General features: G+C 43.4%; 1 protein-coding gene across 2 annotated transcripts in view; it reads left to right on the top strand.

Moving 5' to 3' along the window:
• Positions 1-17714, top strand: part of LOC122660599 (BEACH domain-containing protein B-like) — a 146960-nt gene that overhangs the window by 105259 nt on the left and 23987 nt on the right. For both annotated transcript variants that reach the window (XM_043855976.1, XM_043855977.1), the window contains 9 exons: positions 11236-11700; positions 11843-12056; positions 12422-12643; positions 12773-13249; positions 13328-13669; positions 13756-14208; positions 14338-14384; positions 14531-14624; positions 14782-14988. In XM_043855976.1, coding sequence (XP_043711911.1) covers positions 11236-11700; positions 11843-12056; positions 12422-12643; positions 12773-13249; positions 13328-13669; positions 13756-14208; positions 14338-14384; positions 14531-14624; positions 14782-14988 — 2521 coding nt within the window. The remainder of the gene's footprint in view (positions 1-11235; positions 11701-11842; positions 12057-12421; positions 12644-12772; positions 13250-13327; positions 13670-13755; positions 14209-14337; positions 14385-14530; positions 14625-14781; positions 14989-17714) is intronic.

Raw genomic sequence — 17714 nt, 5'->3', positions numbered from 1 at the left:
GTCACCTCTTGCCATAGGCCTTCTTCAAATGGAAGGGAGCTCATTCCAAATAAGGTTAAGAGAAGTGGCAGAGGTTGGGGGGGGGGGGAGCCTAGTCATCTTGATCAAGGATGTCAGCCACCAAGGAGAGCCTATGGATACCCGAAGCATAAATGATTCTCGGAGTGACTGAGTGGAGAAGAAGTCCTCTTGGGTGCCAGTGATCCAACCAAAGGTAAGAAGAGAGGCCATCACCTATCTAGGGGCAAATGACCTGAAGCACCAGGTGGTGGCTAGCAAGAATTTTGCGCCAAACCCAAGAGGCATCAGACAAGGCTGAGGCAGTCTATATAGAGTCCTAGCACAAGGGCCCCGAATATATCCAATCGATCCATATGCTTTTCTTTTTTGAGACAATCTTCTAGATAAGCTTAATGATGCCCGCTAAGTTCACTTCTTTGATTCTTCTGAGGCCTAACCTCCTTCCTTCTTGGGGAGACACATGGTAGCCCAACTTAAGGGATGAAGGAACCGAGAGGAGTCATTGCCCTTCCAAAGAAAAGAAGCCAAGAGGGATTCCAAGGACTTGATGATGGATTGAGGGAGACCATAAATACCAGACCAGTAGATGTATGATGCCTTCAAAACTGATTTGATAAGAACCAATCTGCCAGCATAAGAGAGAAGCTTGCCTTTCCAAAGTTGAAGCCTCTTCCAGATAAGATCCAACATAGGAGTGCAGTGGTGAGCAGAAAGCCTTGTCGGAATCAAAGGGAGCCCCAAATATTTGACTGGCCCTCATGGAAACCAGATTTCTCAAGGAAGGCAATTTTGTCCAACTCTGAAACCCCAGCAAAAAATACGAGACTAAGAGGGATTGATGCAAAGGCCTGAAAGCACTTGTAAATGTTGAATACAGAGCAAAATGGACTTAAGGGAGGCAACCGAGGCCTTAGAGAATATCATCAGGTCATCCGTAAAGGCCAAGTGAGTAAGCTTGAGAGCTTTACACTTGGGCATAGGAGAGATGTGCTGTTGATCAGTGCAAATTTGAATTTCTCTGGAGAGGACTTCCATTGCTAAAGTAAAGAAGTAAGGGGAGAGAGGGCATCCTTGCCGAATCCCCACAGAAGCTCCAAAATATCCAACCAGGCTACCATTGACCAAAACTGAGAACTTTGGGGAAGAGATGCAAGAGCAAATCCAGTTGACAAAAACCAAAAGAAATCCCATCTTAGTCATCACTTGAGCAATAAAATCCCACCTTAGAGAATCAAAGGCCTTGTAGATATCAATCTTCATGAGAAAAGGAGCATGTTGTCAGAAATATTCCTGCCAAGGATGAAGGCCGTTTAGTTATTACTAACCAAGAGATCCACAACACTTTTGAGTCTTCAAGCAAGAACCTTGGCAATAAACTTGTAAAGCAAGTTGCAAAGAGCAATGGGCCTGAAATCATCCGTAGTAGTCGCTCCTTCCTTTTTCGGAATGAGGCAAAGGAAAGTGTGGTTTACACCTTTGATTTGACTAGGATTGAAGAAGAAGCTCTCAATGGCTGCAATAAGATCTGATTTGATGATATCCCAAGAAGCTAAGAACAATCCCATACTAAAGCCATTAGGACCCGGAGCACCATTCACCTTGAGGGAGTGAATAGCTTCCATAATTTCATCCTCTTTCGGAATGGAACACAAGGAAGCATAAAATTGTGGAGCAATGAACTTGTTGAGCAAATGATTCGGAATGGGCTCATAATCCTCCTAAGGACCACTGAAAATGCCTTTGAAATGCTGAACAGCCAAGCAAGGTTCTAAAACTTGGATCTCGGTACCAACTCGGTTCTGGGAAAAACCGAGTCGAGTCGAGATCTCGCCGAGTCGGTGCATTTTTTTTTCCCGACTCGAAGCCTCATCTCAGTGGGTTTTAGACCTAGTTTGGGTCTGAAACTAGGTATTCAGCCTATTTTAGGCCATTTAAACACAATGGCACTATCAAATTCTGCAAAAACAAAGTCCAAATATGAGTTTCACTTTGGACCATAGGTTGGTAGGCGTCGAGGGCGACGACTTACTAAAATACCCTACTCTACACATAGTTTAGTAATAGAAAGCAATCAAAACATTCAATTCAGGTAAAACAACTTAAATAAGCATTAGATGTTAAAGTGTACAATACGTCAATCTTTAAACAAATGTTACATAAAATGTAATATGTTAATGTATTCAACCCCAACCATATCCACATAGAATTCCCATGTCATAGTGTTGTTGTAGTTTTGCACATAGTTTGCCACAACACTCATATAAGAGAGAGTACATTAGGTGGGCATTAAAATGGTAGATGGGCCATTAAAAGGGTGGATGGGGATTAAAAGAGTAACTTAGGTGGGCATTAAAAGGGTAATTTACACATACCACCCTTGAGGTTTGACGAAAGTTTGATTTTACCCCCCAGTTTTGGAAAATTCTGTGTACCCCCCTGAGGTTTGCAAACGTTAACAAATGCACCCATTCCATCAGTTCATGACTAACAGTGCTAAAAACATGAGGTGAAATGAAAAAATTGCCCTTGCAAAGAGAAAAAAAACCTGCAACTCATCTTCCCCAAATCGATTGGGGAAGATGAGTTGCAGGTATCCTGAAACTCAGTAATTTACTCACTGACTCGGAGCAAGGGAATGATGGTGATGTCGCCGGTAGACATCAGAAGACCTACCTTCATTCTGTTTCATGGTCTGACCGGTGGTCTCCTTCTTCCTGTTCTAAACCCTAGTTCCAACCCCAAACAATCACAGCCTTTCAGCAATAAGGCTCAGGCTTCCCTTCCTCCCCTGCAACCCCTTTCCATCTCTCGCCGTCCCATAGAAGAGTGGCCTAGGCCTGGCTCCGAGGATGTTCCGCTCCTCAACTGGGTCTAAAAAAAAAAAAGAAAAAAGAGAAGCATTAGAGATTTAGGTAGACGAAAAAAAGAGTTGCAGGAGCACTACTGATTGATGTTGCAAAACCCGGTAGGACATGAACAAACACCTGGCCCTAATTCTTCACCTCATCTTCTTCTTCTTCCTGGTTCTTACCCTCCTTTTCTAAACCCTAACCCAGAGCCAAGCGGGACATAATTTCCCAATTCCAATAGATTATCAGCAGATTTTGCACCAATTTCGTTCAAATTTGAATCGATGAAGGCAGATCCCATGTTCCAGTCCTGATTTTTAAAGCTTAGTCAAGCGTGGCTCTAGTTTAAATAAAGAATTACAGGTCGAAGTTGAGAAGAAGAAATGAGATTTGGTGTGAGACGAGAAGGTCTTCTGATCCAGCGCTGCCATCTAATTGGAATGAGATTTTAATTGAAGCGAAATTAATTGAAGATTTGGCGTGAGACGAGAAGCTCTATTGCCCATACTCAACCAGAAAATAATGGAACCCGTAAAAAGCTGGAAAAAAAATAGGAATTTTAGCTAATAATCTCCATGGATTCTACAGGGAATGAAGTAATTTGCATTCAACGTCGGCTTCAACCACGGTGGACTTAAATCATTGCTCCCCATTCCAACTATTGGGCTTACCTGACAACACAAACGCAAAATCAATCTACAACCGATGAAAACAGAACAATGGAGAGGGGAAAAAGAAAGTAAGATCGAATCACCCCAATGAAGAAATATTCTTGTTTGGGCAGTAGATTTCTTCATTTCTTTACTTTGTAGATCAAAGTAAACTTGACTGGTTCAATCTGGAAGGAAACCAATATACTGCCAGGAAAATATTTCTGTTACCATTCAATCTGGAAGGTTCATGCTCGTCTTCTGGGATGAGAATGGGATGAGGATATTGACAAATCTGACGGCATTTATACCTGTACAAGGTTGTCATGGATGTTCTTCCTTCTAGATTGAACCAGAGATTTTCATCTTAGCTAGATCTAACCTACAACTCATCTTCCATTTTTTCAAACCCTAAACAATTTGGGGAAGATGAGTTGTAGGTTTTTTTTTTCTTTGCAAGGGCAATTTTTTCATTTCACCCCATGTTTTTAACATTGTTAGTCATGAACTGACGGAATGGGTGTATTTGTTAACGTTTGCAAACCTCAGGGGGGTACACAGAATTTTCCAAAACTGGGGGGTAAAAGCATACTTTTGTCAAACCTCAGGGGTGGTATGTGTAAATTACCCGCATTAAAATGGTAGATGGGCCATTAAAAGGGTAGATGGGCATTAAAAATGGATCAAACCGAGATATTGACCCGAGATCCGAGATCTCGGTGAGATATGGACAAGATGGCTAATAAAAATGGTTCAAAACAAGATATCGAAGCGAGATCTCACACTTTTGAAAATCGCCTTAAGTCTCGTCTCGTTTTTTCAAAAAATCGAGAAACTCGGCAAGATCTCGCGAGTTCTCAAACTATGCAGCCAAGTCTTTAATGTCCTTCACTGTATTGGCAAGAGAGCCATCCGTGTGAGAGCTGAACAATGGAGTTAGCATTTACTCTAGCTTTCACAGAACGATGAAAATAAGCAGAATTTGAATCTCCCAAGTCCAACCACTGGATTCTAGATTTTTGCTTTAGAAAACTTCCTTCCCGAGCAAGCAATGCGGTTTTTTGCAACCCTTTTGTTGCTCCAAGGGGAAAACCAGACCATCTAAGGTCATTTGCACCAATGTCCTCAATACACTCATTGAAAGAATCCATAGCTTCACGTCTAAGTGATCCCCACCCAGTTTTTCATGGTTGTATCTGATGACATTAAAGTCTCCTCCCAATCCCCAAGGATGAGAACCGATTTGGGAAGCAATGGATCGGAGATCAGCCCATAAGGAAGTCCTTTGAGTAGGACAATTATGAGCATAAACCACAATGAAGTAAAAGGAAAAATTACCCAGGCAATCCGAGAATCTAGTGTGCAAGAACTGAGAGGAAGAAGAAATAAGGGAGATGGTAATTCTGCTGGGATCCCACAAGATCCAAATTCGGCCATTTGGGTGATGAGAATAGTTGGAAAGAAGAGACTAACCAGGGGCAATGGAGCTTTGGATAATTACCGAATTAGGCTCTTTAATATGGGTTTCCAAAAGACAGCAAAAACTAGAGCGAGAGGAGCGAATGCGAGAGCGAACAGCAGCATGCTCGAGGGCTAATTCAGACCCCGAGTATTCCAAATAATTCCATGGATCATTAGGGAAGTGGGGGAAGAGGCATCGAAGACTCAATGAGCCTAGACAAAATAGACCAAGATCTGGTTTCACTGTGATGGCGACTCTTCTACGAGCTTTCAAAAGAGGTGGCAGGCGTACAAGGAGGAGGGACCTTTCGGGAAACCAGGGGGATTCTAGAGTTAAGGTTTACGGGTAAAGAAGAGGATGGTTCAATTGGGTTTAGAGAAAACCCAAAAGAAGGAAGACTACCCGACCCAGGAGCAGCAATGAGTAAAAGAGGGATAGAAGAGGGACAGAGAGGACCCGACCCAGATGGGGGAGTAGCCAAATTAAGGCCAATAGGATCGCACGAGGGGTAAAGACCATTTGGAGAGGGACCCACCAAGGAAGAGTCAACAAGGACAGAGGCCACAGGGTTCATAAAAGGCAAACTCGCAGATGAAAGCACTCTTGCAGACGAAGACAAAGAGAAAGGGTCGCTACTTGTAGACGAAGGCACAACACAGGCGCAAGAGTCTAAAGGAGCTGCAGGGTTTACCAGGGGAGTAGCCGACATCGAAGCGTTGGGAGCAGGGTCGCCACTTCCAGAGCTAGGAATGGAAGGTTCATCGGAGGGGTCTTCAGCCATACAAGACTTGCTCCAAGGGATAACCTCAAACTGGGGCTTTTCGGGGCAAGAGAAAAGCTCAGTATCATCTGTGGACGACAGAAGACTGAATCGATTTTGACCATCGCTCCAGGGCTGCATCATCGATAGCGATAGGTTCTTAGAGTTCACCCCCCGTCGCCTATTCCGGTGCCGGACTCTGGTTCTCGGCCTACCACGAGAAAGGGATCGAACAGCTGGAGAACGATGAGCATTCACCATAGCTTCACCGCAGGGAGTAGGAGCATCATCAACAGGGGCATCAACAACAGGGAGAGTTAGGGCTGCATTGGACTTGTCCATAGGAGTGCAGAGATTTGAATCGTGGCCAAAAGCTTTGCACACCAAGTACTGCGGTGGCTTCCAATCGTAGTGCACCTCCTGCTCAAAGGAGAAATTACTCCTTCTTTCACCGTGATGAAGTTAGGCAGAGGGTCTCCTCACATAGTTCTCACATCAGTGAACAGAGGCCTGCCCGGAACAGATCCAAGAGTACTGAGACCATCAGAGCACCAATCGTGGAGCGGCAATTTCAGAAGCGTAATCCACAGAGGAATAGAGGAGAGGCCCATTCATCTGAGTTGCAGTTGGCGGTGCCATTGTCACAAGAAGATAGGCTTCTTCCCCACCAGCCAGGGACCTCCTTCTAGAGCACGAACCCTGTTAAGCGGAGAAGAGAACTTGAAAATGAAGAATCCATTGTCAAGCAAGAAGGTGTCCAAAGTTCCCTGAGGGCGCCATTGCTTGGAAAGGGATAGCTTGATGATATGGAAGGGAGGCCGAGAGCCAAGGAAGTTACCCACAAGACAATTCTCCCACAACTTAGCTTCAGAATCAAGGAAGTTAGCAGGGCACAGAGCCACTTTCAAAGAACTAACAGCAGTGGGGGTGACGAAGTGAAGGGGGAGACCATCAGAGAGAGAAGAAGAACCAGCAACGAACAGAGAACTCTAGGATGCAGGCTGAGAAGCAGTTGCAGGGGAGGATGGGGGGGAGGAAACGGGGAGGAAGCAAGAGGAGAGGACGTCATCCCCCAAGAAGACAAGAGCAAAGGGGAAGGAGAGAGCTCATGCCTGCCGGTAGGGAAGAGGACACGAGAGGAGCAGCATCATGAGCTCGGAATCTCTGGGAGAGAATTATTGAAGCCAATCTGAGAAGAGAAACTACTATCTCGGAGAACCAATTTCGATTTATGCCAGGTAGATCCACGATGGAAGCAATTTACTTAGTTGGCTCATGGAATGATTTAGAGTTTTCAGAGCGAGAAGAAGAACATGAGAGGAACAGCATCTCCATAATCTTCTTGCCTCCCTTCACGTTGATTTTTGTTGCTTGCTCGAAACTAGATTCCTCCAGGATAATGCCTCCTACATTGTATCCTCTATTGCCCCCTTTTGATCCTTTTCCTCCAATTACCACTGGTGCCCCAATGGGCACCTTTGGGTCTTGTGGGATCTTGCCAAAATCTCCATTGTTGTCTCTTCCTCCTCTCCCCAATTCCTCCATCTTCACATCTCTCTCCCCAATTCCCCTACCTTCTATTTTTCAGCCATTTATGCCCTTAACCATACCTCTGACTGATCCTCTCTCTGGTCTGGTCTCTCCCTCCTTGCCCATCAAGTTGGTCACCAACCTTGGGGTCTGGGGGGTGACTTCAATGTTGTCCGTTATGAGCAGGAGAATGTTAGTGGCAGTCCAATTGATACTGTCTTCAGTAAATGCTTTCAATGATTGCCTCAAGGATATCGTTATGAATGACTTGAGATGGTCAGGGGCAAATCTTACTTCGCATATTAGGAGAATAGGCCAAGACCATGTAGCTTGCAAGCTTGATCGTACCCTCATTAATGAAGCTTGGCTCTCCTCCTTCCCCGCCTCTCACGCCACCTTCTCTCTCCCTGGCATTTCTTACCACTCCCCCTGTATACTCCTTGTTAAACCTTATGTCTCCTTTGGTCCTAAGCCCTTTAAATTCTTTGACATGTGGTATCCCTACCCCCAATTCCTCCCCATTGTCCGTGAAGCTTGGGTAAAACCTGTCCAATTCCACTTCTCCCCTCTCCTTGCTTTTGCCAAAATGCTTCGTAATGTCAAAGAAGCTCTCAAGCTTTAGAACTCTTCTACCTTTGGCAATGTCTCCTTGCAGGTCTCCTCTTGTCGAGATAAGCTTTCAGCTGCCCAATCCTCACTCTAATCTGACCCCCTTAATCCCATTCTTGCAGTAGATGAAAAATCTCTCTTGAGCTCTCTTCCCTCATCTCTCAAGAAGAAAGCTTTCTTCGTCAGAAGTCAAGGATCAAGTGGTTAGAGCTTGGAGATTCCCACTCGGCCTATTTCCACCGCTCCATGAAAGCCCAAGTCAATGCTAATTCCATTCCTTGTCTCATTGCTAGAAATGGTTCTACCCTCCTCATCCCTCAAGCTAGCAAAGTTAAAGTTGTCTCTTACTTCTCAAATCTCTTCCTCTCACTCCACCCTTCCCCTTCCTGACGTTCTTATCAACAAGTTCGTGCCCCCCCCCCACCTCCTAAGCTCCCTTCAAGCTATCCCCTCCGATGAGGAAATTCAAGCTGCTATCCTCTCTCATAAGTCAAGGCCCTTGGTCCGGACGGGTTTAGTATGGGTTTCTTCCTCTCTTGCTAGGACATAGTCAAGCCTGATCTGTTCAAGGCTATCAAAAGCTTCTTCTTTTGCCCAAATCAGATTAGAGGGATTAATCAGACATTCCTTTGTTTTATCCCGAAAAAGGATGATGCCTCTTCCATGCCTGATTTCAGACCAATCTATTTATGCATCCTCCTTTATAAATTCATTGCCAAAATTCTTTCCAACTGTGTTCATCTGGTAACTAGCTCCTTAGTTTATGCAAACCAATCGGCTTTTATCTCTGGTAGGAGCATTGCTAACAACATTCTCATTTGCTCTGAAATTGTCTGAGGCTTTGATCGCAAATCCCATCCTCCTGCTGCTCTTCTCAAAAGCGATATTCACAAAGCTTTTGATTCCTTCAGATGGGATTTCACAGCCAAAATCCTTCTGAAAATGTCTTTTCCTCCCATCTTTGTCCACTGGATCCACTCCTGTATCTTCTCCCCCTGCTTCTCAATCCTTGTCAATGGTAGCCCAGCTGGTTACTTTCCCTCCTCCGTGGGTATCCGCCAAGGTTGCCCCCTTTCTCTCCCGCTTTCCTCCCTCGCCCTTGATCTTCTATCTTGTAGCCTTTAATCCAAAACTGACCAGTTCCTTATCTCCCCCCTCCCTAAGTGCAAATCCTTAAGGCTCACTCATCTTGCTTTTGCCGATGACCTCATGATCTTCTCTAAGCCTGACCCCTCCTCCATCTCTTCCATCCTTTCTTCCTTGCACCTCTTTGAGAGTCTCTCTGGCCTTTGCATCAATTTGCTCAAGTGCCAGCTTTTCCTTGCTGGTATATCTGATATAGCCAAAGCTTCCCTCCTGGAGCTCACTGGCTTCTCCCTCGGCCAGCTTCCCGTTAAATACTTGGGTCTCCCGCTGATCCCCGCCAGATTGTTGAGTCACCATTGTACTCCCATGCTTCTCGATTCGTAAAAGACTCCAACTTTGGAAAGGCAAACTCCTCTCCTATGCAGGCTGTCTTGAACTGATCAGATTTGTCCTCCAGTCCTCTTACATCTATTGGTGCAGTATCTTTGGCCTCCCAAAATCAACCATCAAGGCCCCTGAATCCTTTATGTGTGCCTTCCTCTGGAAAGGATATGTTGGCAGAACCGTGGGTTAGAAAGAGAGAATGAGAGAATAGAATGACTTGTATTCATTGATAGGTGAGCCCCTCTATTTATAATAGAGGGGAAAATACAAAGGGACTGAACTAGGCGATGTAGGACTAAAACCCACATAGCCGACTGTAGACATACCCCTAACTAGCTGACTCTATAAGAGCAGCCACTTAAACCTAATAACATAAGAATAAAACTACCCCAAAAGGACCAGAATACCCCCACGGTATTCTGGATTACATATTCCAACACTCCCCCTCAAGTTGGATTAAACAAATAAGAGAACAAGGAAAATCCAGCTTGAACTAAATAAAAAAGAACTCCATAATAATGCTAACACTCCCCCTCAAGTTGGCACATACAAGGTACTAATGCCCAACTTGAACAAAATTGGAAGAGACTAAGTTGCAGCAGAATCCAGCTTGACATATGAATGCAGTTCCCAAATAAACCTTCAAGAATTTGAAATAGTTGATCTCCAAAACTTGGGCAGTCTTGATCAGAAAACTTTCACCAATCTTCAACAGCTCTCCAGTGATGAATCTCTGATTGATAATCTTGAAGATAAGCAATTAGGGCAGCAAGCAGCGGAAACAAATAAATCAAGCAGCAGAAATGATCAACCCAACTGTAGAACCTCATATAGGCAAGCAATAACCAAACATCTTCAATACTTTAATACTTCAATCTCCCCCTTACGGCATACTCAACCTAATAACAAAAGAGATACCCAATGGCAATGGTGGAAACTCTGATCTTTTATGTTTTGCACCAAGTGTTCCTGCAAGTTCTGCTTCTACAATGTCTACAGGTGTACTGTATATAATCTCCCCCTCATGTGTAGTAGTACACATGGACGTAACAAGGATGATGAACGAGATAGTGCAAAAGGATAATATTCCAGAATATTCCACGAGGTGCTAAGGATAATGGAAAAGGAAGAAATGGCAAATTAGAGAATACCATTATCGTCCAAAGTGGTTATGGGTATATGCCAAAGGTATGTTTTGGGAGGTGATGAAGTGAAAAGAGCAGTGGGATAATGAATGACAGAGTAAAACAATTCAACATATAAATTTTTAACCATCTTCAAACGATCAAACGAACACTTTTGATGGAAACTCCTACAGGGGAGAAACTCCTAACTCCAATATTCAAATCTGATTTGAAGTAAGGAAAAGCTCCAATCGTCAAGGCTTGATCAATCTTCAAACAAGGAAGAACAAGTGTGCAAAACTCCAATTTATAAACTCCCACATGCGAAATAGGACTGACGAAGATATCTGGACAGCAATTGATGTAAGAAGCTTCAACAAAAAAAACTTGGATCAGATCTGAATTAGTGAACAATGCTAGGATCAAGCTCCAAAGTAAGCTGAATTAGAAGGCTTTCCAGCTTTATATACTGTACTCTAGTTTCTTTCACATCCACTTGATGAGGTGCTTTCAGAAAAAGAAACACATCGGTAAATCTCCCTCATTCAGCAAAATCTAATTACAGCTGGGCAGTTACTTTTAGAGAAAATCTTCATGTTTAATAATGCAAATTTCTGGCAACCTCTTTCAAACATTGTTTTAATGATTCAACTTGTACAGAAACAAAATTTTTTAATCTCTTTTTTTTTTTTTTTGGGGGCATTGTATCTGTAACTCTTGCTACTCCCTTTGTGACCTGGACCTATATCATGGCTTGTAGAAACCCTGAACTCCATAAGCAGCCTTTGTTGAATGAAGATGACACCATGAATGATGAGCGGTGGATTTTATATGACAAGCTGTGGATTATTATTAGTGAGATGAATGGAAAGGGGCCAAGCAAGATTCTAGCCAAACCCTCATCAACAATTGGCCCATCTCTTGGCCAAAGAGCTCGTGGCTTAGTAGAATCATTAAATATCCCAGCTGCTGAAATGGCTGCTGTCGTTGTGTCGGGAGGAATCAGCAATGCTTTGGGTGGAAAACCAAGTAAAAGTGTTGATAGGGCTATGCTCTTAAGAGGAGAAAAATGTCCAAGAACTGTTTTTCGGCTTGTTATCTTATATCTGTGCAAAGCTGGTCTAGAAAGATCCTCAAGATGTGTTCAACAGATCATTCCACTGCTTCCCTGTCTTCTGGCTGCGGATGATGAGCAAAGCAAGAACAAACTGCAGCTCTTTATTTGGTAGGGTTTCTTCTGTTCCCCGATGTGGTATTTCAACTAGTGTGTGCTTCTGAGGTTCCACATAATTTATTATTTACTTGCCTGAAACAATGTTTTTCATTAAAATAAAAAAAATGTTACTTTTTGTTGCAATTCTGTGCAGGTCCTTGCTCACTGTTAGGTTGCGATATGGAATGATGGATGATGGGGCCCGTTTTCATGTTATATCACAGTTGATTCGAGAAACAGTTAACTGTGGGAAATCCATGCTTGCTACTGGTATTGTGGGCAGAGATGATTCGTCAGATTCAGTCAGCAATGTCAAGCAAGCAAGCACCATTCACGGTTTAATTCAGAAGGAAAGAGTCCTTGCTATGGTGTGTTATGTCATCTTATATTTTTTTCTCCTATTTTATTTCATGCTACATTCTTTTTAAGTATGCAAGCATTTATCTGGCATATTAGAGCCAAATGATCTTTGATGTTAGTTGCAATCAAAATAATGCTGGAAAAGTCGTAACAGCTCATTGACATAGTGGCTTTTCCTAATATTTGGACTTGATTGTTCATGGGACAGTTAAAAGCTGGGGACCACCAAAATCCTGTTTTTATACAGTTTTCTAACATTAGTGGCATCATCAGCTTGATCCTTTAAAATTTCATATTAAATTTACTATTTTCATATTCATATTGTAATAAATCTGTGGGAAACTGTGTTTATTTTTTATTTATCACTGCTCAGATAGCTGATGAAGTAAAGTACATTAGCACTTCAAAAGCTGATCGCACCAAACAATTGCATGAGCTACGGGTTAGGATGGATGAAATCTCCTCTACTGAATCTAACCAGAAAAGAGCTTTTGAAGATGAGATACAAAGTAGCTTAAGCACCATTCTTGCTTCTGATGATAGTAGACGAGATGCTTTCCAGCTTGCTCATGATGAGGATCAGCAAATTCTTGCTGTAAGAATATAATTTGCCTTTCATATTTTTTGTGTCCATGAAATGTATTTTTTCTCCTGTTTTCCAATCCATCCAATGATACATGATTAGTTTCAGCATGTATGCTAACAATCCATTCTTCTTGAATAGCAAAAATGGATCCACATGTTTCGTGCTTTGATCGATGAAAGAGGTCCATGGTCAGCAAATCCTTTTCCAAATAGTACCATCACACATTGGAAACTTGACAAGGCAGAAGATATGTGGAGACGTAGACCAAAATTAAGACGGAATTATCATTTCGATGAAAAGCTGTGTCATCCTCCGTCTACTGCCTCCAGCAATGATATTTGTCGTCCTGTTAGTGAAAATAAAACTGGTTTTGGGAGCCATATTCCTGAGCAAATGAAACGCCTTATATTGAAAGGACTGCACAAGATCACTGATGAAGGAAGCATGGAGCCTAGCGAAAATGATACAGAGCAAAGTGACCCCAAAGCCTTTGCCCCTGAGGACTCTACAGACCAGTCCCCAGAGCTTGTGAAAGAAGGCTCCGAGCAGAAGGATATTGTCGTTCAAGATAGAAAGGATCCTTCCTCCAGTACAGTAGAGGCAGAAATTAGTGAGGTATGTCACTATTTATGAACTGACTATGGTATTCCTCTACTGATGGCACCGCTGATGCATGGGTTCCTCATGTTCCAGGTTCTTCTATCTGTTCCTTGTGTGCTTGTTACACCAAAGAGAAAACTTGCTGGGCGTTTGGCAGTCATGAAAAGTGTCCTGCACTTCTTTGGTGAGTTTTTGGTGGAAGGAACTGGAGGATCATCTGTTTTTAACAGCTTTCATGTCTCAAGCAGTTCTGACTCTACCAAGCCTGATCAATTGGGTGGAGTCCAGAAGCAGAAGTTATCAAAGGGGCCCTTAAATTTTGATGTGGATCTTGAGAAAGTAAACTCTATTGACAACACAGATATAGCAGATGAAACTGTACTTAAAAAACAACCAAACCAAATTAAACGCCATCGTAGATGGAATTTCCCCAAGGTAGGAGGAAACTGTAAGACTTTATAACTATCTATTTTACTTCTTTCTTTAATACCTATAACATGTTTCTTTTGTCATTATGGTAGATCAAAGCTGTTTACTGGACTCGCTATTTGCTAAGACACACTGCAATAGAAATTTTCTTCAGTGATTCATCTGCCCCCATATTTTTGAATTTTGCTTCAACTAAGGTTGCCAAAGATGTCGGGACGTTGATAGTCTCCTGTAGAAATGAATCATTGTTCCCAAAAGGAAGTACCCGGGACAAGAGTGGAGTTATTTCATTTGTAGATAGACGTGTTGCAATGGCGCTGGCAGAAACCGCAAGAGAGAGCTGGAGAAGAAGGGATATTTCCAACTTCGAATACCTAATGATTCTCAATACACTTGCAGGCAGATCCTATAATGATTTGACTCAATATCCTGTCTTCCCTTGGGTTTTGGCTGATTATTCCTCTGAGAAACTTGACTTTAACAAATCTTCTACTTTCCGGGACCTTTCGAAACCTGTAGGGGCTCTGGATTCAAAAAGGTTTGAGGTAAATATGAATCTCTCTCCTTTGTAGTGACTTATGTCTTCATTTGAACTAAACAGTTTATCAAATGAAGGGAAGTCATTTTTTTACTATTATACTTCTTGTATTTATTTATGCTTCAACCCCATGCAGGTTTTTGAGGATAGATATCGTAACTTCTGTGATCCTGATATTCCTAGGTAATCATTGAATATCTTTTCCAAAGTCATTATTGCCTTTTTATTAGACATATAATGTACCCCCACCCTCATGTATCGTACAAATGATTTTCATTTTGTTATCCTTTTTGATAAATGTCATTATGCTCTTTTGTTTCTGTCTGCAGTTTCTACTATGGGTCCCATTATTCAAGCATGGGGATTGTGCTCTTTTATCTGCTTAGATTAGAGCCTTTCACAACTTTGCACCGTAATTTACAGGTAGGGTGATGTTGATACCTAAATCCTTACTGATCGACATCTGTGATCTCTTTCTTTCTTTTGTTTTCTGATCTGCTGTTTTTCACCTGAGTTGCTTATCAGATTATAACTGAATCTTAGAAATTTGTTTAAAATAATGTAATGCTTTTTTGATTAGGGTGGTAAATTTGACCATGCGGATCGCCTTTTCCAAAGCATTGAGAGCACATACAGGAACTGCCTTTCTAATACAAGTGATGTGAAGGAGTTAATACCTGAATTCTTTTACATGCCAGAATTTCTTGTGAATTCAAACTCGTATCATTTGGGCGTGAAACAGGATGGTGAACCTATAGGCGATGTTTGTCTTCCTCCTTGGGCCAAGGTATGTGAAGTCCTGTCATGAATTTGACTAAGGTGTTATTGCAGAACATCTATTACATACCATGTTTATCCAAGTCTACTGTTTTGAATGAGAGGAAGTGCTATAAGAGGATTTTTCTCACTAACTCAGTAATCTCAAAAGAAATGCATTTGGGTTTTGCTTCAAAATGATACGCCCTGATAAACGGTTACTCAGAGACTTGAATTTGGTGGGTTATCAGAGAAACAATATGAAGGAAAAAGAAGGTGGTATTTTGCATAGCATATGAGAAATCTTTGAACAATAAACTGATAAAGATTTGCTCTCAAATTTGAATATAAAAGAAATAAATAAAATGTGGTCATTTAGACACATTCCTGTGGTAGTCTGGGCTTATGCTCGCACCTTGTTAACTTGAAAGAAAATTTTACAAAAATAATAAATTTCCATTGAAAGTAGTCTGAATTTGAATCAGTTATCAAGGAGAAGATAGGTTGGGAATTATAAATAAGTAAAGTTGAACTATTTAGGCTGTCCCTCCCTCCCCCCTTTTGTGGGCCAGAAATTTACTGTCCGTTACCAGGATGATTCCCTTTCCCATTGGGTTGTCTACTATCGCCGTCGGTTTAAAAGCCTACCACCCCGGTTGGTGCACTAACCTCCATGTTTTGCCATGTCATCCGGTTTCATCTGGAATGTCAGGGGTCTTAACTCCCTGTCAAAACATGCCGATATCGTAGCCCTTATCAAATCCTCCCGTTGCTCTTTTTGTAGTCTTTTAGAAACTCGTGTCTCTCCTGCGAATGCTTCCCCCATGACCTCCTCTATTGTCCCCTCCTGGTCTTTCATTTCCAATTATGACCTGACCATTCCCCGGATGGTCGTATTTGATTTCTCTGGGACCCCTCCAAATTTCACATATCCATTTCCTTTTCCTTCCCCCAAATCCTCCATCTCCAACTTACTCTCCCTATTTCCCCTTCCCCCCTTTTTCTATTTATTGTCTATGCCCACAACCGTGCCGTTGACAGACTGCCTCTATGGTCTGATCTAATTTCCATCAAACTGCCTCCGGTAAGGGAAGGGATGCACCCCCCTTCTCCGGCAGCCCCAACTGCTACCTGCACCTCTGCTTCTCTTCCTGATCCTCCACCTCCCTGCCCCTCTACTTCACACCTTGATCCCTCCACCCCTGTTGTCGACCATTCCACCCCTATTGAGAAACCCTGGTCCTCTCTCTTTCCCGGCAGCTCCTCTGCTAAACCTGCTGGACACCCTCTTCATTTTGTCCCTCCTACCTCCCTTGATGATGCCAAGGTTGGGTTCTGCCCCAAAGGTTTACTCGACGAAGAAATCTCAAAATGGGAATGCTGCCTTGTGGGGTACTTCCTGGGCAGCCGTCCTCCTTACCATGTTGTCAAGTCCTCCCTTCTGAAACAATGGAGAGCTGCTGGCCCAGTCTTCATTTACTTGTTGTCAAGTGGGTTGTTCATCTTCAGATTCTCCGACGACACCGATAAGGCTCGTGCGCTGGAAGGTGGCCCCTGGCAGATTGGGAAGAAGCAGATTTATCTCTGGTAGTAGGATCATCGATCCTCCCTCACCAGGATCAATCTCAAGCTCATTCCAGTTTGGATCAACCTACCTGGGCTTCCCTTCCATTACTGGTGCCCCTCTAGTCTTAGCATCGTCAGATCGACCATCGGCAATCCCCTCTTCTCCGACGAGGGCACCAAGAAAATGGACAGACTCTCCTTTGCTTGCATTTGCGTCGAACTCTGTGTTGATGATACTCCACCAGACTTCGTCAACATCCAAGAAGAAGATGGGCATTCCTTTACTCAGCGTGTCCTCTATGAAGGCCTACCCCAACATTGTTCTGCTTGCAAGCTCTTCGGTCACACCTCCAAGAGCTGTGGTCCAGACTCTCTCTCCTCTAAGGGTCACTCGACTTCCCAGATTACTCCTTCGACTCTGGCTGTGGCTGAGACTTAACACAGAAAATCACAGACCTGCTTCGTCTTCGGCTAAGACTATTGCTTCACCCACGGCTGCAGTGTCTGCTGCTGGTTCTTTAGATCCTGGGGCCTCCTTGCTTGACCCTCCTGCTGCTGGTTATCTCGCCCCTTCTGAAGATTTCTCGATGGATGCCCTTGCTGCTTCGGTTGACGATGGTTCTATCGAAGCTCCCAACGAGATCAACTCCATCGCTACTACTGCCATTGCTGCTTTTCGCGACAATCCTCGTGGCCGGAAAAAACAAAGGCAGCGCCAACGGAGGAATCATCGGGAACCAGAAGAAACTTCAACGCTTGGCGAGTTCCCCGAGGCTCACCTACCACGACGCTCACCTGACGCTGGCCACAACAGGTTTACTGCGCTCAGGGACCTTGATCCTGAAGCTGCCTGTGATGTCGCAGTCTCTCCGGTTCTCCAGGAACTCTGTGACGACCTGTAACCTCCCTCTGCTAACCCCCCTTCCCCTTTTGCTATACAAAACACGATGCTTTCCACTGCTTCTCCCTTAAACCACCCATTTCCAGCTTTCACCTACCCCCTTCGTCATCCCCTACTCCCCAAACTTCCCATTCGACCTTTCCACGTGGCCCTTCCCTTGTCCCATCCAACTTAAAATTGTCCCCTGTTGACCTGACCCATTTACCCACATACCCCCACTTTTCCACAACCCACTTATCTCCACTTCTCCGCAACCGGCTAGAACCTATCCGAACCAGTCCCAACCCAAT

Source organism: Telopea speciosissima, chromosome 4 (assembly GCF_018873765.1).
Source record: "Telopea speciosissima isolate NSW1024214 ecotype Mountain lineage chromosome 4, Tspe_v1, whole genome shotgun sequence".
NCBI classification, from domain to species: Eukaryota; Viridiplantae; Streptophyta; class Magnoliopsida; order Proteales; family Proteaceae; genus Telopea; species Telopea speciosissima.
Note: the sequence above shows the minus strand (reverse complement) of the source record. Positions and strands in the feature narration are given on the sequence as shown.